General features: G+C 36.7%; 1 protein-coding gene across 5 annotated transcripts in view; it reads right to left on the bottom strand.

Annotated features, from left to right (window-relative positions):
- Positions 1-24783, bottom strand: part of LOC150094664 (NPC intracellular cholesterol transporter 1-like) — a 672338-nt gene that overhangs the window by 490864 nt on the left and 156691 nt on the right. For all 5 annotated transcript variants that reach the window (XM_090411086.1, XM_090411087.1, XM_090411088.1 and 2 more), the window contains exon 6: positions 23777-24164. In XM_090411086.1, the coding sequence (XP_090267212.1) occupies positions 23777-24164 (388 nt within the window). The remainder of the gene's footprint in view (positions 1-23776; positions 24165-24783) is intronic.

Raw genomic sequence — 24783 nt, 5'->3', positions numbered from 1 at the left:
ATCTAATCCAATTCTCTTTAATAGTGCAATCGTTTTAGCATGTTGGACTTTATCAAATGCTTTCTCAAAGTCAATGAAGCAAATGAATACCTCCTTGTTTTGATCAATACATTTTTGGAATAAGATTTGAGAGCAGAAAAGAGCCTCTCTTGTTCCCAAACCGTTTCTAAAGCTGAACTGAATATCGCTGATGGTGTCTTCACATTTTCTGTATATTCTATTTTGAATTATTTTCAGGAACATTTTGAGAACATGACTCATTAGGCTGATCATTTTATAGTCATTACAAGTTTTCACATTTGCTTTTTTAGGTAGCATTATGAAGGTAGAGTGGGAATACAGGCATATTCCCACAAGTCTTGTGGGAATATGCCTGTATCGTAGACCTTATTAAATAGTTTTACTAATATAGCAATTTTGTCACCTTCTAATAACTTTACTATTTCTGCTGGTATTCTATCAGAGCCTAAGGCTTTACCATTTTTAGCTGAGTTCATCACACATTCTACCTCTGATCTTAGAATGCATGGGCTGTCCATCTGTTCATAAGTATTTTCTGGGTTCTGTCTATTATCAGAAAAGAGTTCTTCTACATATTTCACCCATTCTTGTATTTTGTCATCTTTTTCGGATATCATTCCTCCCTTTTTCTTTCGAAGGACACATAGTTGTTTTTTCTTAAATATACCTGAGGTCTCTTTCAGCTTTTTGTGTAGATTAAAACTGTCATGCTTTTCTTGTAGAATTTCAATTTCTCTAAATTTTTCATTCATCCAGATTTCTTTTGCTTCTTTGATCTTGCCTTTAATAATTTTTTTAACCTTTTTATATTTTGTTGGACTGTGATTTATTATTATTCAGGCCTCCATGGAGTTAAAAGACTAATCGTGGGCGGTCCTTCCTAAGAAACAGAGTCTATCACACCACTCCTTAAACTCATTGACTGTTCTCACTCTCACCACTCCATGAGGCAATGCATTCCATGGTTCAACCACCCTCCAAGCAAAGAAACAACTCCTCACCCTCTTGCTCACAGTTTCCTTTCGTAACTTCCAGGGATGGCCTCTTGTCATCACTCCTTCCCGCTGTATAACTAAGCGAAAGAACTCCCCAGTGTCAACCCTGTAACCACCTCTCAACAGTTTAAAAGTCTCAATCATATCACCTCTCCTTCTTCGATCCACCAAACTCTGCAGTCCACATTCCCTCAGACGATCCTCATAAACCATCTTTGTTATCTGCCTTTGTACCCTTTCCACAGTTAATTTATCCCTTTCAAATCCTGGGAACCAAATCTGAGAACAATAGCCCAAGTGTGGGCTGATCAGGGTCTTATACAACGGAATGATAACTGTTTTATCACTGCAGGTCAGCATCCTTCTCATTATTGCAGTAATCCTCTGTGTTACCTTCACCACCTTTGCAATATATCCCCTAAATTTCAGGTTTCTATCAATCATCAACCCCAGATCTCTTGTCTCCCCTACTTCCTCCAGTATAACTCCTCCCATAGAGTATGCAGTGTCCCATCAATGTTTCCCAAACCTCAAGACCTTACATTTTGCTGCATTAAACTGACATCCCATTCATTTTCCCATCTATCTAGCTTATTCAAATCCTCTTGCAGGGCTGCCGCATCTGCACTATTACTAATAATCCTTCCCAGCTTCGCATCATCCGCAAACAACTGAATATCCCCTTGCAATCCACTGACAATGTCATTGATATAAAGGTTAAACAATATAGGTCCCAGTACTGAGCCCTGTGGGACCCCACTTGTAACCCTCTGCTTCCTTGAAACTCCCCCACCATACACAACTCTCTGATACAGCCAATCCTGAATCCAGTTGGCCAATCTGACATCCAGACCCATGTGCTGCAACTTAAAATATCAGCTAATCATGTGGCACCCTGTCAAATGCCTTTGCTAAGTCTAAGAAAATGGCAGAATATGCCTTTCCCTCATCTAATGCTCTTGTAACTTTATCATAAAAGGCTAGCATATTGCGAAAACAAGAGCACCCTTTCACAAATCCATGTTGACTCTCACAGATAACATTATGCTCATCTGCCCACTGCTGTATATGGTCCTTCACTACTTTCTCCAAGATCTTACTAACTACTGATGACACACAAACTGGCCTATAATTAGACACTTCCAGTCTGCTACAGACCTTATGCAATGGCACTATCTTACCTTCCTTCCATTCCATGGGCACCTTTCCTGCAGCCAGCCTTTCATTGAAAAGCCAGGTAAAGCACTGTCAGTTCCCTAGCACATTCTCTCAAAACTCATGGTGAAATACCATCCAGTCCCACAGCTTTACTGACATCCAGAGTACTCAGTATTTGAAACACACTCTCCTCCTGTACCTCTAAACCTCGAACCTGCCCTATCCCACCAACATTAAAACTGACTCCTCTAGGATGAAATACTCCAATAAAGTGTTCATCATCGAACAATTCCACTATGTCCTCTGCATCAGTCACTTATTCCTATTTTTATCCCACTATATCATTCTTCCACAGTCATTTCTCCTCCTACTGGCCATATATCTAAAAAATTCCCTAGGATTTTCTTTGGATCTTAGGGCTAATCTCCTCTCATATTCCAGTTTCATCTTCCTTGCCATACTAGTCACTCTTCTGGCCTGTGTCTTATACTCTTCATGCATCTTCTCTTCACCTGTCCTTATATCTCTTCCAAAGCCTCTTTTTTGCATGCAATTCCTGTTTAATATTGTTTGTCATCCACTTTACTCCAAATTGTGTCCTTTTGTTCACTTGTGGTATACAACTTATCATTGCTGCTAACAAATATTCTTTCATAATTTCCCATGCACTAATGATATCCCAGCCTTCCAATTCCTCCGTTCATGAAACTTTCCCAAGTTGATGTCTTAGACTATTATAATCATCTGCCTTATAATTCTACTTACATTCCCATCTCTTTGATACTCTTGCATGTCTATTCATTTTCCAAGTCAAAACCATATGGTCACTCTCTTCAACTGGTGGGAGAGATGTCATCTCAGTTATTATCAACTCTTCTGATGCTATGACCAAATCCAAAACTCTTGAACCTCTTATTCCCTCTATTACATGTTGCCTAAGACATTTGTCCCTCAAGAATGCTAGAAATTCCATTCCCTTATTGCTACATGCATCTTCCTCTCCCCAATTTATAAGACTGTAGTTAAAATCTCCCATTACAATCATTCTTCTTGCACCTGCCAAACTCAACTGTCTAAAAATTTCCTGGTCCACACCCTCTGTGCTCCTGGGTCTGTAGCACCACCCCACTAAATATCCTGTCTTGTATTTTTATATGATCTGCATTGATCCATGAGAGAAAGAATTTCGTCAGTTATCCAATCTTTCTTTTTTACTGCTCTATCAGGACACAAGGTATTGGTACATTTCTCTATGAAGACAGATTTTAATTTGTCCAATGATTCATCAACCCTCATGATGTCATCATTCTTGATAAGTGCTATCTCTAGATTCAGATCTTGACTCAATTTGTTTCTTACCTCTGGGTTTTTTAACTTTCCTAAATCAAACCTTTTTTGTTGATGTTTCTGAGGTATAGCTTTCAGTCTAATTTTTAACACTGTCACCAGTAAATTATGATCAGAAGCAACATCCACACTAGGATAGGTTTTGGTGCTCTTTATGGAACTTCGAAATCGTTGATTAATTAGCAAGTAATAAATTTGGTTTCTGACTATATTTGTATTATTATCTTGTGATGATCACCAAGTATATGGCCTTCAGGATGGTAGCTTAAACCATGTGTTTGTGACTATTAGCTCCTCTTCTTGGCAGAATTGAATAAGACGGTCTCCTTTCTCATTTCTTGTTCCCAGTCCATGTTCACCAACTATATCTCCACTTCTACCTTTCCCAACTTCAGCATTGAAATCATCCATGATGATGTTAATATCATGTTTTTTTGTGTTTTTCATTAGTTCTTTTAATTGCTTGTGAAATTCTTCGATCTTGGTATCACTCTTGTCAGCAGTAGGGGCATAGACCTGTATAAGATTAATATCAAGTGGTTGACCTTTTAGTTTTAATAATATCATCCTATCTGAGTAGGGGATGAAGCTCAACAGTGACTTATTGGCATCTCTGTTTAATATTATTCCAACTCCATTTTGCTGGTTGTTTTCACTACTTCCAGAGTGGTACATTGTCATGTCATTAACTCGAGTTTTGCCTAATCCTGGCCACCTAACTTCACTCATCCTAAAATCTCAATTTCAATTCATTTCCTGAATAGCATTTCTTAGCTTACCTGCTTCATACAGGGTTCTGACATTCCAAGTTCCTAGTTTTAGTGAACGCACACCTCTGTCCCATTCAAGGGATGCCAGAAACTTGGGGCCATTTGTGTAGATTTGCTCACCATGGTGGTTAGTCTAGAGAGAATAGAGCAATAGTTTCTCCATTTGCTTTCTTCTCTGAAGTATTACAGATGTACACAATAAACTGTATTGCTGTCTGCAATTTTCTAATCACAAGCTTTACCGTCATCATGAGACTTCAACCTTGTATCAGTACTGACAAAGCTACTTCCCTTTGTCAGAGAATTGAATCCTTTAATTTTCCTTGTAACCCGAGGTAGGGGCCCTAACCAGGTACTGACAGCTGGAGCCAGCTGAGCCCGGCTGTTTATAGAGGTCTGCTCCTCTGAAGATTCTTCTGCACGTTTCACCATTGGGATATGAATCCTCTTCCACTGATTTGTCCGTTGTTCTTTACAGAGGTCCGTTAGCATCCTTGTAGGGAGTGTACCCTACGGAAGGTTCCCAGGGAGCACGATGGGACGTGGACTTGCCTCACTCCTGTGGGGAAATCTAAGGAAAGAAAACAATTATGACACATAGTGAGTGGCCAGAAAGGTCGATGACCTAGTTGCAAAAAGAAAAGTCAAAGGCAGACCATAGCATGGCAGTATGTTGAGTAGACGTATTTGCCAAACCCTGACCAAATGCCTTAGTAATGCCAATATGAAGAGTACTCTGAAACAGATTAATCTCACGTGATGTAGAGAAACCTGTAGGATATCCAAAGTTTCAAGAACATGCAAACCAATGAAAAGATAAAGTCATTTAATTATTTTAACATTATTTTCCTGTAAGTCTGAATTAGCATAAAGAGCTGACAGTTGCATCAGATTCTCTGGAATAATACTAAATTGCTTCATAGTAGTATTTTGAATGACGGAGTGTTTAAAAAACTATAATTTTCAATTGTATTAAGTTTGTGTACATATGTGACTGCATCCAAAGAGCCTACCAGTTGTTACAGCACACAGTTGTAATCTGTTAGATCCAAATTTTCCAATGTTCTTCCTTACACACTAATATTTTTGAAACATTTCAGACACCAAATGAAATATTTGTTAATAAATCTTTATTAAACTAAATTATTTTATCCTCTACTGGAGTTATATGTTCTTTAAATTAGCTATAAACCACACAGACACAAGGACCAGCATTAGGGTGGGAATATTATTATTATTATTATTACATTATTTCACCAAGACCCCATGGAGTCAAAGACTCATTTAGGAAGTCCTTTTATCATACACATAGCTAATCATACTGCACCGTAAACACACTCAAATTCTCTGCTGACACCACACTCTCAGGCAAGGCATTCCACTCATTCACAACTCTGCATGCAAAAAAACCCGCTTCTCACTCCCATTGTCACACCCTCCTTATGCAGCTTCCAGGGATGAACTCTGGTTCCCCCCCCCCAATCTTCCACTGTTTTCTATAGAACCTCTCCAACATTGATCCTATAACAACCCCTTACTAACTTGTAGGTCTCTATCATATCTCCCCTCTTCCTCCTATCCACTAGACTGTAAATTGCATCTTCTCAACCTTTCCTCATATTCGACATTACATAGGTCAGAAACTAACTTAGTATGGACCCTTTCAAACATCTCTTTGTCCTTTTGAAAACCGGGTGACCAAATTTCAGCACAGTAGTCCATGTGTAGCCTAATCAAAGCCTTATACAATGGAACAAGAATCTCTCTACTTCTACAAGTCAGTGTCCTCTGCATCATTCGGAGAAGTCTTTGTGCTGTCCTCACAATTTTGGCAATGCGTCTTCTAAATTTCAGATCCTTATCCACTATCACCCCAGGTTCTCTTATTTCCTCCACCTCCAACAATATATCCCCACTAAGCATAAATTTTACATCCCATCTTTGTTTCCCAAATTTTAAAACCTTACATTTTGTGATATTGAATTTGCATCCCCATTCCTGTTCCCATTCACTCAAATTATTCAAGTCTTCTTGTAAGGTCACAACATCTCTAGTCTTCATTATTCGTCCCATTTTGTTACAGCACACAGTTGTAATCTGTTAGATCCAAATTTTCCACTGTTCTTCCTTAGACACTAATATTTTTGAAATGTTTCAGACACATAATGAAATATTTATTAATAAATGTTTATTAAATTAAATTATTGTATCCTCTACTGGAGTTATATGTTCTTTAAATTAGATATAAACTTCACAGATACAAGGATTAGCATTAGGATGGAAATATTAGTATTTTCCCAAGACCTGCAGAATTTTGGCAATGCATCCAAATCTTCACCAATATCATTAACATAAAAGTTAAACAGTAATGGCCCTAAAACAGACCCCTGAGGTACACCACTAGTAACTTTCCTTTTCCTGGATATCGCTCCCCCATACACAACTTGTTGATACCTAGCAGATAGCCAGTCTCCAATCCAATGCACTAAACTAATATCCAACTCCATCTGCTCTAGTTTGACTGTCAACTTATCATGAGGTATTCTATCCAAAGCCCTTGCGAAATCCAAGCGTATTATTGTGTATCCTTCTCCTCTGTCCAAGGAAGCAGCCACTTTATTGTAATAAGCAAGTAGATTACTAAAACATGACCTCCCTTTAGCAAATCCATGCTGTCCATCAAAGATAATACCATTGTTGTCAACCCAACTGGATCCTAGTTCTCACAAGCTTCTCCAACAACTTAACCACAACACCTGACATACAGATAGGCCTATAATTGGATGCTTGAGTTCTGTCACCTCCCTTATGAAACAGCACAATCTTGCCCTCTTCCACTCCTTGGGAACTTGACCTAGTGCAAGACTCATATAAAAAAAATATGTCAAGGCAGATGTCAGCTTTCTAGCACATTCCTTCAGAATACGTGGGGATATATTATCAAGTCTCACACCCTTATTAACATTAAATTTGCTCAATTCCCCATACACCTCTTGCTCACTTACAATCAGTCTCTCTTCCCCATCATCAACTGCTCTCAGTCTCTCCATGAAGTAACATTCACAAGAAAGGAAAGACCCTTATGAAATGTTCATTAAATATCTCCACTATATCTTCTGCAACAGTTTTCCATACATTTTCTCCAATCAATGTCATCCTTCCAAAATCATTCTTTTTTTTTTTTTTTTTTTTTGCTGGCTACATATCGAAAGAACTCGATATGTTTTAATAGTTAGCTAATGAAGCCCAAAAGAACACTACAATTATTTTTGGCTTCATTAGCTAACTGCTGTTCATACCTCACTTTTGCTATCCTTACCAACTGAGTCACCCAACTTACCTGGTCATTGTAATGCTCCTGGAATTGGTTATTACCATTTCTCTTATGCTGCCTCCATAATGCCCTTTTTCTCTTATCACATGCTTAATCTCTACATTCATCCATTTCACACCTACCTTATTTAACCTTCTGGCCCTTGGAATACATTTAGACATTGCTTCTATTAGATAGCTCTTGAATATCTCCCCAAGCTTCATTGATCTCTTTTCCAGCTAACTCCTCATCCCATGCTATACCTTCAAGCTGTCTTCTGGGCTCTTCATAATCACCACCCTTGTAGTTCCACATATACCCTTTTATCACAGAGGTCTTCACACTGATGGCAACTACTCAGGTAATCACTTTATGGTCACTCTCACCAATTGGAGGATAATTGGACATCTCATTTATAATTATATCCTCTGATGAGATGATCAAATCCAAGATCCTCAATCCTCGTGTGCCCTCTGTTACATACTGTCTGAGGTAGTTGTCCCTCAAAAACTCAACAAACTTATTTTCTTTACTTTCAGTTGCTGTCGCATAATCCCAGTCTATATTGCCATAATTAAAATCGCCTATAAACATCACCCTTTTCTTTTTTGCTTGGCTAATTTGATTATACATTTCACATTACCATGTCTATAACAACATCCAACCAAGTATTTCATTCTATTCACCTCTATCTCACACCATACTGCCTCAAATCCACTGTTTGAGGCACTATTTCCCTCTTGCATCTCTACTTTGTATGGACATAACTCTTTCTCTATCATCAATAGCACTCCTTTTCCCTTCTTCCCCTATCTATCCTCACAAAATACATCTTACCCTTCTTTCTATTCCTGTCAGGATGTCGTCCTCATCCAACCATGTCTCACTTATTCCAACAATCTTTGGGTGAACAGACTCAATTAATGCAACCATTTCATTTGTCATGTTTCTTACACTTCTAGCATTTGTATACAAATACAGCAGCTCATTCCTGGATCTACAACTAGTTCCGCTAATTATACCACTCATTCGATGTGATTTCTCCATGCTCTACTAGTGTCATTTCCCTTTCTGCTTATTCATTTTAGAACCCTGTTCAAGTCCAACTGTTTCCTGTTGATGTCAGGTCATCTCATTCCTTTCCTCTCTACATATGCATTCACAATCCTCTTAGAGCATCCACATTTCTCATGCTGTGTTCCCCTGTCCACCCGGAGCCTCCCTATTTCTCTATCCGTCTTGCACACCTGTTCTCTCATTCTCTATACACATGACGGTCACTGCTTCATTCATAACCCACCTCTTCAATTACTCCTGTCTTACTCTCACTCTTCCACATTGCTTCCCACTTGATCAGATGTGTTCTCTGCATACACACTTCTCTACCTTCCAGCAGCAGTCTTTCCACACTAAAACTACTCAAATGCAGTCCATCGCTCTTATACAGTTCGCTTCATTCTTCAAACTCATTCCACACATTAAAAAACTACACTCCTTTGTCTTCACACATTTCCGTTAATGTATCATTCATAATCCTTTCTCTCCACCTCATCTCACCACTGTCATACTTAGGCAACATGCTTACTACCTTTCCTATCACACTATTCTCTTTTATCCTTCTAAGCAACCTCCTGATATCCAATCTGACATGTTCTTTGTTCACAGCCAAGTCACTTGTACCTATTACAACTGCCAACTCTTTTGCTTGCTTACTTCTCATATCCAATGCTTCAATCACTGAACTCATTCTACCTCCAGTAAACATACCTTGTGCATCCTCTCATCCAGCACACCTTTAATAACTGAATCACCATACAATGCCACTCACGTCTTTCTAATGAAAGAACTGCGAGTGGCAATTAGAACTTTGTATAACTTGTGTTTGAATTGTGGGGTTACTATTGATATGCTGAATTATGCATTATCAACAATAAAGTCAAAAAAACAGGAAATGTATATCAGCTATTTCTGCACAATTTTTAGTGAAGACAGAAAAATAAAATTAAATATAGAAATAGATAAAGTAAATAAAGCCATATACTGGAAAGTCAGTTGAATATATTTATGTAGTATGAGAAAGAAATCAGCCAAAACACCACCAAACTAGTAATAAATAAGACAATGACGACTGATTTTAACATATGAGTCTGAGCGTTATCCATTGTTTGGCAAGATTTGGGTTCAATTCCCATATAGGATGCAAAGAGCTTTTATGAGTTTGTTGAAAATATATGTTAAGTATATATTACTTATAGACAATTTTTTTAAGTTGAATTCTTTTCTAATTTTGTGTACATTATAATAAAATTTTTCAGAAGAGTGAAGTAAAAAATTAGCTGATATTTCATTGACTGAGTTAAGCAACAAACAAGTTAACAGCAACAGTAATGCAGAATATTTGAAATAGACTAACAATGTTGTATGTATGCAATTCAATTCACGTTTTATTATGATGGCTAGCAATGTCAGGTATAGGGTGTCCGAGATCTGTATAAGTAGGCGTTTGATGAAAGAAAACCAAACTTGATGCAAAACTCATGTCTTGTTTCTTGTTAAAATAATTATATCTCTCCTGACTGTCCTGTTTATCTCACATAGCAAATTCCACATAAATAACTGATCTTGTATACATCTGGTTTTTTATGAATTCTAGTGAATAGGGAGACTTTGGAGGCCAAATAAGACTTGAGATCTTGTTTAGCAAGAAAAAAAATTTTTTATTCCTTGCTGGTGCAACATCTTGTCTAGGGGCTCCTTTCGATGTTCTTGATCTTTATTATAATCATTTATTTGGAAATATAAGATTAACATATTCAAATCATCATCTTCTTTTCTCTGTACTGGTGAATATGTTATAAGTTGTGTCTTGAGAAAAATCAGCCAAAATACCAAGTTAGTAATACAAAGACAATAACCCAAACGAGAGTTTTTATAATAGCAATTTTTGTGACAGATAATAGTGGGACTTTGCATGGAGGTATCATCTCATGTGTGTTAGTTTTCTGTAGATTGAACAGCTGTTTATTTTGTTCAGACACATCCAGGAGAATCTCTGAACATGAAAAATATGAAAAGACATTTTCTGTCACTGTTTTCTAATTTGACAGTGAACTTTATGCAGAGATGACTGTTGTTAAGATGATTAACAAAGTCTTGTAGTTGTTTAGCAGAGATGAACCATGTGATGATAAGATCCAGGAGATTTAGGGCATAATTTGTAATCTCTTTCCCCCAGGGTCTTTTTTCAAATGATTCCAGAAGTGAAATGATTCCAGAGGGAGGCAAGATGTGTAGTGTTAGAAAAGACTTCCAGAAAAGATAAGCGATATTTTGAGTAATAATTGGTGATATTGCTCGACTTTTAGTGTAGTATTGTTTATTCATGATAACTTAAAGCATCTGCATGATTTCTGCATGATTTATAAACTGACATTTTGAATCTTGCCTTCTTTAAACAGAACACAATAGCAGTACTCACGAGGTCAACCATGCGGATGTTGACTGGAGTGACTAGGTGAGCACTGAGAAAATCAAGTAACATTAACGACATAGACTTTTCAAAAATGGTTCAATGTCATGAGTGTAATATGTATGCATGGCAAAATGTGAGAAATATATCTGTAAGAGAATGAACAGGAAATGAGAGAATTGATTTGTGGGAAATGTAAAATTATATTAGATTATGAGTTAACAAATGTGATACAGACTAAAAAAATCAAAGATAACAGGAATGAAATGAAAGTTAATGAAACTGAGTGAGTAAAAGAACACAAGAACGGAAGCAAAACTTAGTGATAAAGGAGCAAAAGTATAAAAGTAAGATGCTGCAGAATAAGAGCTAGTGAGACTACAGTAGTGAGAGAGCATGTTGGAATGAAAGATTTGATGAAATAGTTATTGAAAATGAAAAATGAAATGAGAAAATAGATGCGGTGATATTGGACTTTCAGTGGAAACTAATGAAAGGGTGCAAAAGAATAGAATGAAAGAAAGAAAAAAAAGGGCAAAACAGGTGACGAGCAATTCCAGAAAAGCATTGTATGGAGATTCCATTCTTAGAGGATTAGATAATGAGAGAGTCCATAAGGTCTGCTATCCAGGAAGGAGAAGGAGCAACATAATTCAGGCTTTGCATATGAGGTGGAAATGAGTATGAGAATTAGTTGTAGGTTCAAATGATTTAAGTGGATAATGTAAGGGCAAAAATCAGGGGGTTAGTGAGAAGAGTGAAAGATGACAGTATAGTTGAAATGGTTGTCAGTGTGTTGTCAAGGAATGACAATGGCGAGTTGTGACAGAGAGCTAGTATCATGAAAGATATGCCAGCAGATCTGTGTGAGGAGAAGGAAGTACAGTTTGTGGATGTATGGCATGTGTTTGATGGAAGCAGAAGTTTGAAAATAAGCAGAAGGAAAAATGATCATGGTAAGATAATGTTAATGGATGAAAATGGTAGAATGATGTTGGCAGTAGCAGTAAATGTATGTATGGAGATGTTCAGCCTGGAAATGGAATATATTGCGATGTGTGTGGGGGGAAGTTGAGACTAAGCAGACATAAGGGGTAAGTGGTGATAAAGGTGATTGACATGAACAGGTGTGGTGCAGAAATCACAACTAACAAGTGGCTTGGATGGAATTGGTTGCAGACCTAAAAATGAACTGCTGTGTTTACTTACAAATGCCAAAAGTATCAGAAATAAGGGAGATGAAATGGTTTCACTAATTGAGTTTATTTTCCCCAAAATCATTGGAATAAATGAAACATGGTTGAATGAAGATAATATTCGAATGGTAATAGAAATGGAATGATACAGTATTTTTCACAAGGATAGAAAAGACAAGAAGGGAGGAGAGGACTGCTGCTAATGCAGCATCAATGTGTGAATGCATTGGGAAGGCCAAAAGGCTGAATAAGGTAGGTGTAAGATGGATGAATGAGAGGGCTTAAGCATGAAATCTGGAAGAAAGTACTTTGGAAGCAGTAAAAGATGAATAATGGTAATAATCAGTTACATGCAGAGTATAAAGAACCAGCAAGGAGATTCATTCAGTTACTAAGGAAAACAAAACTGCAGTATGAGCAGATAGTGGTAAATCAGACAAATAAAAACCATAGAATTTTTCAAATATGTTGCAAGCAGAAGGAAAAATTATCATGGTAAGATAATGTTAATGGATGAAAATGGTAGAATGGTAACTGTTGCAGAAGACATTGTTGAGGTCATATTATAAGGATCAATTTATAAGGTTGTTCCATCCTGATCAGGGTGGAATCACAAAGAAATTAAGTGCAGAGGACAGAAGAGGATGCCTTAATTGTCAGTGAGCTGGAGGTATTTGAGGAAATAAAAAACCTTGATGTCAATAAGGCAATAGTATAATAAATTTAGTTTAATCCTTTATCCAAGTGGGAGCAAACAAAGTTTGTGCCTGAAAATATCTTCAGGACTGGGATAAGGTAGTACAACACCAGGCAACTCATAGCAAAAGTGGACCAAGCTAATATCACTCCTATCTCAGTTTCTCCCATAATGAAAAACACATCTCCTTGCAGATATGTATAATGTTATGCATTAAGGAAAGGGCCACTACCCAGACTAGTTTCGACCTTTATTGAGGTCTCTTCAGTGGGAACCAGGCTCAGAAATGGAGATACCAGGCAGAAGCAATAGTAAGGTCATCTTATCTATAAGAGTTGCCAAAAGGTGTGCCACCTTTTTACTAAATTACTCTGGATTTAGAGAAAGATGTTGAAAGTTTATTTTTCACTTGGATAGACTATAATAAATTTAGTTTAATCCTTTATCCAAGTGTGAGCAAACAAAATTTGTGCCTGAAAATATCTTCAGGACTGGGGTAGGGTAGTACAACACCGGGAAACTCGTAGCAAAGGTGGACCAAGCTAACATCACTGCTATCTCAGTATCTCCCATAATGCAAAACACATCTCCTTGCAGATATGTATAATGTTAAGCATTAAGGGAAGGGCCACTACCCAGACTAGTTTTCGACCTTTATTGAGGTCTCTTCAATGGGAGCCAGGCCCAGAAGTGGAGATACCAGGCAGAAGCAATAGCGAAGTCATCTTTACCTATAGGAGTTGCCAAATGGTGTGCCACCTTTTCCTGAAGATATTTTCAGGCACAAACTTTGTTTGCTCACACTTGGATAAAGGATTAAACTAAATTTATTATAGTCTAACAAAGTGAAAAATAAACTTTCAACATCAAGGCAATAGTATTTGATGACATATCACCATGCATCTTAAGGGAATGTTCCGGGGAATTGGCAGTAGCACTTGCATGCCTGTTTAATACAGTCTTACAACAGCACAGGTTCTAAGGGAGTGGAAGGAGGGAAAAATTGTTCTACTGCATGAAGGTGGTGATAATGCTGTAGCTTCACATTATAGACCGGTCTGGTATATCTGGAGTTGTGTTGAAGGTACTGGAAAGATTGGTGAGAAGTACGATACAGAAATGGGTTGAAAACAACAGTATTCTCTCTCTAGTTAGCAGCATGGATTTGTTAAAGGGAGATCATCTTTTACTAACTTACTTATGTACTATAACAAGGTGATAAATATCTTGGACAGGGGAGATGCATATATGGTGGTATACTTAGATTTTGCAAAAGCTTTTGATAGACTGCCACACAACAAACTGTTCAATAAATTGAAACAGATGAACTGGATAACAGCCTTCTGAGTTGCATCAGTGACTGGCTGTCGGATAGGTATTAGAAAGTTGTGTATGGGGATGTGGTATTCCAAAAGAGAAAGGCCACTAGTGGTGTGCCACAAGGATTAGTGTTGGGGCCATTGTTGTTCAATTTTTATGTTAATGATATTGGGATGAGTTTAACTAATGACATGCAGCTGTTTGTAGATGATGCAAAACTAGGGAGAGCAATGCAAAGTCAAGTGGGCATTAAGGCCTTACAAGAGGACTTGAATAGATTGCATGAATGGGCAGGTAAGAGGATCTGTCACGTTCAATGTTGCAAAGTGTAAGGTTTTGAGATTCGGTCTGGATTGTCAGGAATACGACAAGAAATCTGGAGTAAAGCAGTTCAGAACATTACAGTTATATGTATGTATGTTATTGCAGCTTTTATAGATTTTAGATATGCCTTTGACAAGGTGTGGAGGCAATAACTCTTTTCCAAACTTTGTCATATTGGAAGGGAAAGTTCTAAAGAAGGTTCTCTGAAAAGTTCTCTGAAAGTTCTAAAGAAGGTTCCAAAGAAAGTTCTTTGTCTATTGAAAGGAAAGTTCTAAACTAGATTTTTGACTTTCTAAGAAATAGAAAAATTCGAGTTAGAATAAATAATACCTTTTCCAAGAAAGATAAAATAAGACAAGGACTCCCACACGGTAGCATTTTGAACAAAGTGGATTTTTCCATCTACTTATATGAATAGATAAAAATATAAATAAAGAAACAAAAATAGCTATGTTTGCTGATGATTTGGTCCTATTCTCAGCTCACAACAATAACAACCTAGAAACAGCAGAAGGTCACTTAAACAAAGCCATTAAAGTTTATCTACATACTGTGAAAACCAAAAAATCAAAATTGAGCCTATTAAATCAAAAATTTGTGTATTTACCACTAATAACCACCTCAGAAAGTGGAGACCAAAGATTAAGCTAAACAGTCAACTAACTACATTTAATGAAACCCCCAGACACCTTGCAGTTACTCTGGATCACTAAGCTGCAATAAACATATCAACAATGTTGCAATCAGAGCAAAAAGAAGCCTAAATATCATGAAAAATATCTCAGGTAAAGAGTGGGGAGCCGATGCTAAAATCTTAAAAGTCAAATACACCTATACCTCTATTATCATCTGATCCATAATGGAATATGCTTCGCCCATCTGGATGCAAACATCACAAACCAGTTTAGACATCATCATCATCATCATCAAATTTCTGACATGTATGCTCAAGGGGATGTACAGGATATGATAGTACTACATGAAAAATTTACATCATTACTAACTTCCTATCTACAATTTTCCTCCAAATCAGTATGTTACTTCTCAAAACTCTAACATTATCAGATCTTATATTTCTATCATCTAAGGCGCTTTGTACCGTATCAATCCACCTATATCTTGGTCTACCTCTGGGTCGTTTTCCTGCCAACCTGGCAGAGAAAACACTTTTGCTAATCTTTCCTCTCCCATTCTGTTTAAGTGACCATACCACCTGAGATTAGATCAGCTAAAGCATTCCTGGATACTGACAATGTCAAGTTCTTTTAATCATGCCATCTGTTCATACCTCTAATCTTTCTCAGGACTTTCATATCTGTGGTCTCTAGTCTTTGGTCAAGTGTTTTACTTCTGACCCATCTTTCAGATCCATAAGTTAAAACTGGTTTGACCACTGTCTTGTATACAGCTAATTTAGTGTTCTGACTAATTTCTCTCTTATTCCATATGAATTTATTCAATTGACTGCCTACCATACCAGCTTTGTTGATTCTGTTGTCTATTTCCATATTTAATTTACCATCTTCACTAAAAATTGTGCCTAAGTAGCTGAAATGTTTTACTTGTTCTACAGGTTCCCCATTCACAACACAGTTGACATTTTCAACAATTCTACCTATTTTCATTGTCTTTGTCATTTTAATGCTGACCTTCATACCATATCTATTACAACAGTTATTCAATTTAGTCAGGGAATATTGCAGACTTGTAGTGGATTTATTTAGAAGTATAATATCGTCCGCATAAAGCAAAAAGCTGACATTAACATCTCCAATTCTGATATCATATTTAATGCCACTTTCCTTCATAATATGATCCATATAGATAATGAATAACAGAGGGGATAATGTATATCCTTGTCTCAAACCAGTTTTAACATTAAACCATCTTCCTGTACTTCCTTCAATTCTAACATTTGAGTTACAACTCAAATAAAGACTAAGTATTGCTTGATATAATGCCCCATTGACGCCATATAACTGCAGTGTATTGAATAGCTTCTCGCTTGGCACCTTGTCATATGCCTTTTCCAGATCGACAAAACTTAAATACAGATCTTTGTTATATTCCCATGCTTTCTCAACTATTTGTCGTAAAGTGAAGATCTGATCCTGACAGCCTCTATTTAGTCTGAATCCAGCTTGTTCTTCACCAAGCTTTTCTTCCACAATTCTTCTCAACCGTTTCTCAAGTATATTTGAGGCAAAGGTTGGTCGATTGGTAGAGCCTCTGCTACTAATGGCTCAGTTAAGTAAGTTTGAGCGCGGTTAGTAGTTGGAAGGGGGCCAATCGTTCGATGCTGTCGGCACACTCTCCCTCGATGAGTCTTTGGACTCCCTGGAGGTGTCAAAATAATAATAATAATAATATTTGCATGGATCTGGCCAGGAACACTCAGTAGAGAAATACCTCTGTAATTCTCACATTCAGTTTTATTTCCCTTTTTATATATGGGTACTATTAGAGCTCTACTCCAATCATTGGGAATTCATCCCTCTGTCCAGGCTTTCTGAACTATGGTGCAGCCACTGTAAGACTTTAATACCACCATACTTCAGCATTTCTGGTCGAATATCATCTACTCCTGCTGCCTTTACACATTTCAAGCCTTTGATGGCTTTTTCTACTTCAAGTATGGATATGTATTTATCTAACTGTATGCCTGTTGAGTGTTTTTTACCACTGTGCTATCACTGCTTCTTTCATTTAGCAATTTTTCAAAGTAATTACTCAATACTTCAAGGATATCTTTTTCTCCCATTTTCATGTCACCTTTATCATCTCTAACTCCTTTAACAGCACTCTTTCTCCCATTCCTAAGCTTCTTCAACAACCTCCAGAATATCTTACCACCTTCTTGATATTTATTTTTTATGTTCTTGCCAAAGTCCTTCCATGACTTTTGTTTAGCTAGTTTTACAGAGTGTTTAGCTTTCTTACAATTGTCTCTGTATTCTCTAAGAGCAGAAGCTGACTTATTTGCCAGGAACATTTGACATGCTTCTTCTTTTCCTTCACTGCCTCTTTAACTTCCTGTGTCCACTATGGAGTTCTTTTCTATCCTTGCAGACAACCTCACCACATACCTCTCTGGCTGAATCAATCACGATTTTCTACAAGGCTTGCCACTGAATCTCCAAAGTTTGGTTCCTGTTCTCAAACTCTTTTTTCTTCAATAATCTTTGTGTATTTTAGTCTACAGTTCACATCTGAGAGTTGCTCAACTTTTATTCGCTTTAAAACTTTCTTGCATGTTATTCTTTTCAATATGAAATTAAATTTTATCCTGCTGAATACTAAATAGTCATTGCTTCCAATTTCAAATCCTCTGTACACTCTGGTGTCCTGCACCAGGGAGAAAACATCACTATGAACAATAACATAGTCAATGAGACTTTTCTTATTCCTTGCCTCTTCTCTCCATGTGAATTTGTGCACATTTTTATGTGTTAGTAATAACCAGTCCATGTCATGAGCAGAAATCCAACAGGTATTTGCCATTATTATTAGCTTTGCTCTTTTCTACAAATTTTCACAAAATATTTTTGTATGTCTGACAATCATTTCCTACTCTACTATTTAGATCCCCAACAAGGACCAACTTTTCCTTTTTCATTGTGTCAGTTGCTTTTTCTAAAGCATCAAAAAATTCCTCCACTTCTACCTTAGTAGAACCTTCTGTCACAAATAAGTCTCATTGTCCAATTCCCCATTCTGATATTTGTCCACATCACTCCACTTAAGAATGCCTGCCATTCAAGAATATTAGCCTCATATTTTGTGTTGAATACTATGGCTACTCCTTCTTTTCCTTGATTGTCATTTCCTGAATATAACATTTTCTATTTATAGCTCAGAAAGATCTCACCAGTTTTTGTCTTTTTGTATCAGTCATCCCTTTTATGTCAATCTGGTAATTATCTAATTCTTGCTAGCTCCATTTTTTTGCTATTCAGGCTTCTTATGTTGATAGTACCGATCTTTAACTCTGGTGATGTTGAGTTGGGGTGTGTTTTCAGATTTTTTCCAGAAGCTGACTTTTCGCTGTTTGCCCTGGTTCCCTGGCAAAAATAACGGGGCCTTGTTTAACAGGGCAACGCCCCAGCTGGCATGAAATTTTGTCATGTTGTACCATCATTTTCTATACTGGTTTAAGCCAATAGGAATACAATTTGGTAGGCTAAATCCCAAATTGCCAGCCCATCCTTGTTCGTTCAGTATCTAGGTAGATACCCAACAGGGTGCACCATGACAAGGTGAGGATTGGACATTAGGTCAGAAGCTCTGGTCGGTTCTACACATTCCTTTAAAGGCTACGTGGAGGTCTCCTCTCAGTTATACAGCTTTGACCCTCACCAGTTTAGACAAGCTTATAAAAATTGAGAAAAATACAGCTAGAATCATATGTTGGACTAAGGAATACAACTCCTGAAAAAATAGCAGAATTTGAATCCAACCTTGTTCCTTTAAAAATTAGGTGGCAAGAAATTCTTACTAAATTAGTAGAAAAAATAGCCAAGCTTACACATCATGGAACAAGCGAACTTTTTAAAAAGTGGCAACCAACAAACAGAATAAAGAAAAAATCAACAATGCATGAAATCATGGAAAATGAAATTCTTGGATTGTCTAAATAAAATAACCAACTACCCAGCATTTATTATTATTTTCCAGGCCTCCATGGAGTCAAAAGACTCATTGCAGAAGGTCGTTTTCAGGAAACACAAAGTTTATCATACCACTCCTTGAACTCATTGACCGTTCTCGCTCCAACCACTCTCTCAGGCAATGCATTCCAAGGTTCAACCACTCTCCATGCAAAGAAACCACTCCTCACCCTCTTGCGCACAGCCTCCTTTCGTAACTTCCAGGGATGGCCCCTTGTCATCCCTCCTTCCCACCGTTCCACCAAGTGAAAGAACTCTCCAACATCTACCCTGTAACTGACTCTCAACAGTTTAAAAGTCTCCATCATATCACCTCTCCTTCTTCTATCCACCAAACTCTACAGTCCACATTCTTTCAGTCAATCCTCATAACTCAAATTGTACAGTCCTGAAACCATCTTTGTTATCTGCCTCTGTACCCTTTCCACAGTCAATTTATTCCTTTCAAATCCTTGGGACCAAATCTGAGAACAATAGTCTAAGTGTGGTCTGATCAGGGTCTTACACAACGGAATGATAACGCTTTTATCTCTGCAGGTCAGTGTTCTTCTCAGTATTGCAGCAATCCTCTGAGTTACCCACACCACCTCCTCTAATCGAGTATGCATCCTCCCATCGATGGATCCCAAACCTCAAGACTTTAGATTTTGCTGCATTGAACCGACACCCCATTCATTTGCCCATCTGTCTAGTTTATAAAAATCCTCTTGCAGGGCTGCTACATCTGCACTATTACTGATAACCCTTCCCAGCTTCACATCATCTGCAAACAACCAAATGTCCCACTGCAATCCATTGACAATATCATTGATATAAAGGTTGAACAATACAAGTCCCAGTACTGAGCCCTGTGGAACTCCACTTGTAACCTTCTGCTTCCTTGTTGATGCCCCACCATACACAACTCTCTGATACCTATCAGTCAGCCAATCCTGAATCTATTTGGCTAACCTGACATTTAAAACCATGCGCTGCAACTTAAATATCAACTTATCATGTGGCACCCTGTCAAACACCTTTACAAAATCCAAAAAAATGGCAGTATATGATTTTCCCTCATCAGCTGTTCTTGTCACTTTATTTTAAAAGGCAATCATATTACTAAAGCAAAAGTGCCCCTTAACAAATCCATGTTGATTCTCACAGATTTCCTCCAAATCAAGAACAGGAAAAATATAACTATTAATTTTGAAATAGAGGAAACATGAGAAAAAATGCCTAGAAAATCCTGAAATATTGAGATCCTTAGCTCTTTCAAAAATAATGGAATATGGAACTGACTCAATAAAGATCTACAGAGTTGGCTCCAAAAATCCAAATGGCAATTCTGGGAGTGGCATACTCATCTATGGCTCTCAAAATATAGAACTAAAAACAATCAACAGTATAGGTTGCAACTCATACCATGCAGAATTAACAGCCATTAGCACACTGCAACATTTGAATAAACAAAACCTAAAGGAGTTTATATTTTTCACAGATTCCTCAGCAGCCCTCAAAGCTATTAAGAACTGCTACACTAGCCATCAAGAAATACTTAGAGACATAACAAAAAACATAAACAAACTACATAAATATTCTGAAATAATTTTCCAATGGATTCCATCTGATGTGGGATTAAAAGGAAATACTGCAGATGACGTAGCAAAAATGGCTGCAACATCAAGTGATACCACAGATTTTAATCCTTTTAAAACTACTCAAAAAGAAAACATAAAAAGAATGATTCTCTAGAACATGACTCACCACTGGTATTCAGCAGAAAAACTAGGTGCTACCATCAACTCCAAGTTTAATCGCTGTGCCACTACCATAATCTCTCACCTCAAGACCAGCCACACAAGGCCAATCAACTTTAGCAATGGCATAAAAGTCTTTCCCTTCGGCAAAATCTGTAACAATGAGGGAGCATCACCAATGCATTTACTATATTTCTAAGTGTGAACTTTATAACAACCCAGAAAAGGTGCTGCATAAAATACATGAATTTGATCTCTATAATCTAGTGTAATAATACCATGGGAAAATAATAATAATAATAATAATAATAATAATAATAATAATAATAAAAGTTTAAATATGTTTAAATGGGATATTATATCAAGCAATATATGTGGGTGGTCTGAAAAGTTCTTGACCTAACAATGAAAAAACGAATTTATAATTTCAATATTATTTTTATTTTTCAACATAATCTCCCTTAAGATTAATACATTTATTTTAGAGATGCTCCAGCACCATTACACCGTCCCTATAGTGGTTCTCAGTAAGATATGCAAAATACCTCTCTACAGCTGCAATCACCTCTAGATTCGAAGAAAAACACTGACCAGCGAGGCAGTGTTTTATATAGAAGTCAGAGGGAGCCAAATCTGGGGAATAGAGTGGATGTTCCAACAATTCATAGTGCAGATCCATTAATTTTCCCATTGCCAAAACACTTTTGTGGGCAGGCACATTGTCCTGATGAAAGATGATTTTTTTCTTCTGCAAACCGGGTCTTTTCTCGCTAATTTTTTCGTCTATTCTGGTTTAAAGATTGGAATAATATTCCCCAGCTAGTGTTTTTACCCTTTTCAAGATAATTAATAAACAAAATGCCTTTAGCATCCCAAAACACCAATGCCATAACCTTTCCTGCTGATGGAACCGACTTGGTTTTCTTTGGCATTGAATAACCGGCTTCTGTCCACTGTTTTGACTGCTGTTTGGATTCTGGTGTTTAATGGTGAATCCAAGTCACATTCATAGTAATAATTAATGCACAAATTCAGTTTTATTCTTGTTAAAATGCTCCAAGCATTGTTCAGAGATTTTTATGCGAGTGCATTTTTGATCTGCTATGAGCAAGTGAGGCACCCATCTTGCACAAAGCTTTTTCATATGCAATTCTTCATGCAAAATATATTCTACACATTCTTTTGAAATACCTATAGTCTCAGCAATATCACGCACTTTGATCAATGATTTCTGGTGTTGTTGCACTTTTTGGACGTCCTTCACATGGATCATCTTCAAAGCTGGTACAGCTACGTTTAAACTTGGCAGCTCATTTCTTCATTGTTGAAAATGAAGAAGAGTGCCCATAAACTTTTATGAACTTCGAATGAATTTCTTTTGCCGTTCTTTTACAAAGAATTTTATAACTGCGTGATACTCAATTTTATCCATTTCAAGGGATACAGACAACGCCTACTTAATAGAATGACTTGCAATTTCGCATGGATGCTTATGATAGATGTACTAACTTAGTAAAAAAAAAAATTACTGATAGTGTGGCCATGTATGGTTGAGGACGAGAACTTTTCAGACCACCTTCATGTATCATTATTTGAGTTGTAGGTCAGTAGTTAGAATTGAAGGAGATACAGGAAGATGTTTTGATATAAAATCAAGTATAAAACAAGCATGTACACAATCTCCACTATTATTCATTTATATGGATTACATTATGAAGAAAAGTGGCATTAAATCTGATATCAAAGTTGTAGACTTAAACTGAAGTCTTTACTGTATGTACGTGATGTTATATTTCTAAATAAATCTAGATCAAGTCTGCAGGATTCCTTAATTACACTGAATAACTGCTGTAACAAATTTGGCAGTAAAATCGGCAATAAAAAGGCAAAGACTTTGAAAATATGCAGGAATACTGAAAACATATACTGCAGGTGTTGTGGCCTTTTATGTGTGGATCAGAAATTTGAAAAAAATTTTTTTTTTAAATTTAAGTTCTCAGAAAAATTACAGGAGTGAACAGATGGTGGCATCAACAGAAGAATCATATTAGGAAGGAACTAGAAATTGTTAGCAATTCAGGGATGCATGAGCAAAGCTAATCTTGATGTTCGATGCTAGACAGTAGGAAAGAAAAGAGTCAGATGGACACCAAGATCTAAATGAAGTGACCATTACCACCAAGATTAGCTTGGCTAATGTATCCCTGAATTGCTAACAATTTCAAGTTCCTTCCTAATATGATTGTTCTATACTAGGCAATACTAGGAAGTATTTGCTAGCCCGGTTGGCTTAGTGTATATATATATATATATATATATATATATATATATATATATATATATAAATACAACAAACTAATTTGGATGAAAGTGTCAACATGAAATATTCATGCCTTATTTTCACAGCTTTTGTCTTTTTACTGTTGATTTTCATGCCAAATTTGTTATAATCAAAGTTATAATCAAATAATCAAAGTATTCACTTTGATTATTTGATTTATAGTAGTAATAATTTAACTGTTTCACACTGTACTATCTTAGTATCCTATAACAACTTGACAGTATCACAAATTTGATGATGATGATGATAGAGTATGAATTCCTTTTAAGGTAAGTCCGTGTGTTTGATTTCAATTATATGTTAAAATTGTTTAAAAATAAAAAGAAAACTTAAAAATAATAAGAAAAAATTATCCATCACAGCATACATTAAGTGTTCTATCAGCCATGAAAAAATATTTCATTTCAAAATAAACTTACTTAAAGTGTTCATTAAAATATTCCATATCCTGGCGAGCCTGGCTGCTTGGTGATACCCAAAGTTCAACTGGATTAACTGTGACTTGGAAATTAAAATACAGTCCTGTACAGAGAGAAAGACTGACAACTAAAAATGGGCACAAAACAGTAAGAGGATGACTAGCAACAAACAATCCCCATTTCAGAAATATCTCTCCGATAAGATGCTCCATCCATAAACCAAGTTTCCCAAGATAGGATATTTCACTTAAACATGAACATTTATTAGAGTGCTTGGAATTTCGTATTTTGTCATTTTCATATCCAAATTCATGATGTGTTAAAATTTGGCTTTGATGATAATCACTTGAAGATGGAAAATTTCTAGACAAGATTCTGGAGTTCGTACCTAAACCAAAAAAAGAAGAGAATATACATGCTTGTTAAATAGGCAGTATCATATTGAAGTATAACTAGAAATTTTGAATTATAATATTTAAAAATCATAACTATAAGATAGTTTCATGATTTATTCAAACAATAAAGATCAAAGAATGGAGAAAGACTGTTGTTTTCAAGTAGAGAAAAGTTTGCTTTAACCCTCTTAGAGTGCAGTGGTGTTTTCTAGTGCTCCCTATTGTTAGTGACCTATGTGACCCTAACCCGACCTCCAAGCTGCAGGCTAGAGGAAGACCGAAAGTCAACCATCGCTTCGCAGGCTAATATAAAGGTTAACCAAAGAGGAACCATAAGCACCTCTTTGTTTCAACTCTCTCATGATATGCATAGTATTATGAACAAAAGTAACTGTATAGCAGTTACTTTTATACAATGGTAGAATATGCCTCCATATTGAGGCAAAATGAAGAACCCCCCAGACACAGAAGGTGGAGAAGAGAATGTGCAAGACAGAAGGGTATAACAAAGGCAAAGACAAAAATAAGGAAAATATCAATGGAAGTAACAACTCTTCAATAGACAACATGAAAAGGAAGGAGAGAAAAAAACTTCAGGTTACAAAAAATGCC

Source organism: Typopeltis vanoorti, chromosome 21 (assembly GCF_054136105.1).
Source record: "Typopeltis vanoorti isolate ZY-2024b chromosome 21, IOZ_Tvanoo_1.0, whole genome shotgun sequence".
Classification (NCBI taxonomy): domain Eukaryota; kingdom Metazoa; phylum Arthropoda; class Arachnida; order Uropygi; family Thelyphonidae; genus Typopeltis; species Typopeltis vanoorti.
The sequence above is the reverse complement of the archived record's forward strand: the minus strand, read 5'-3'. Positions and strand labels throughout refer to the sequence as shown.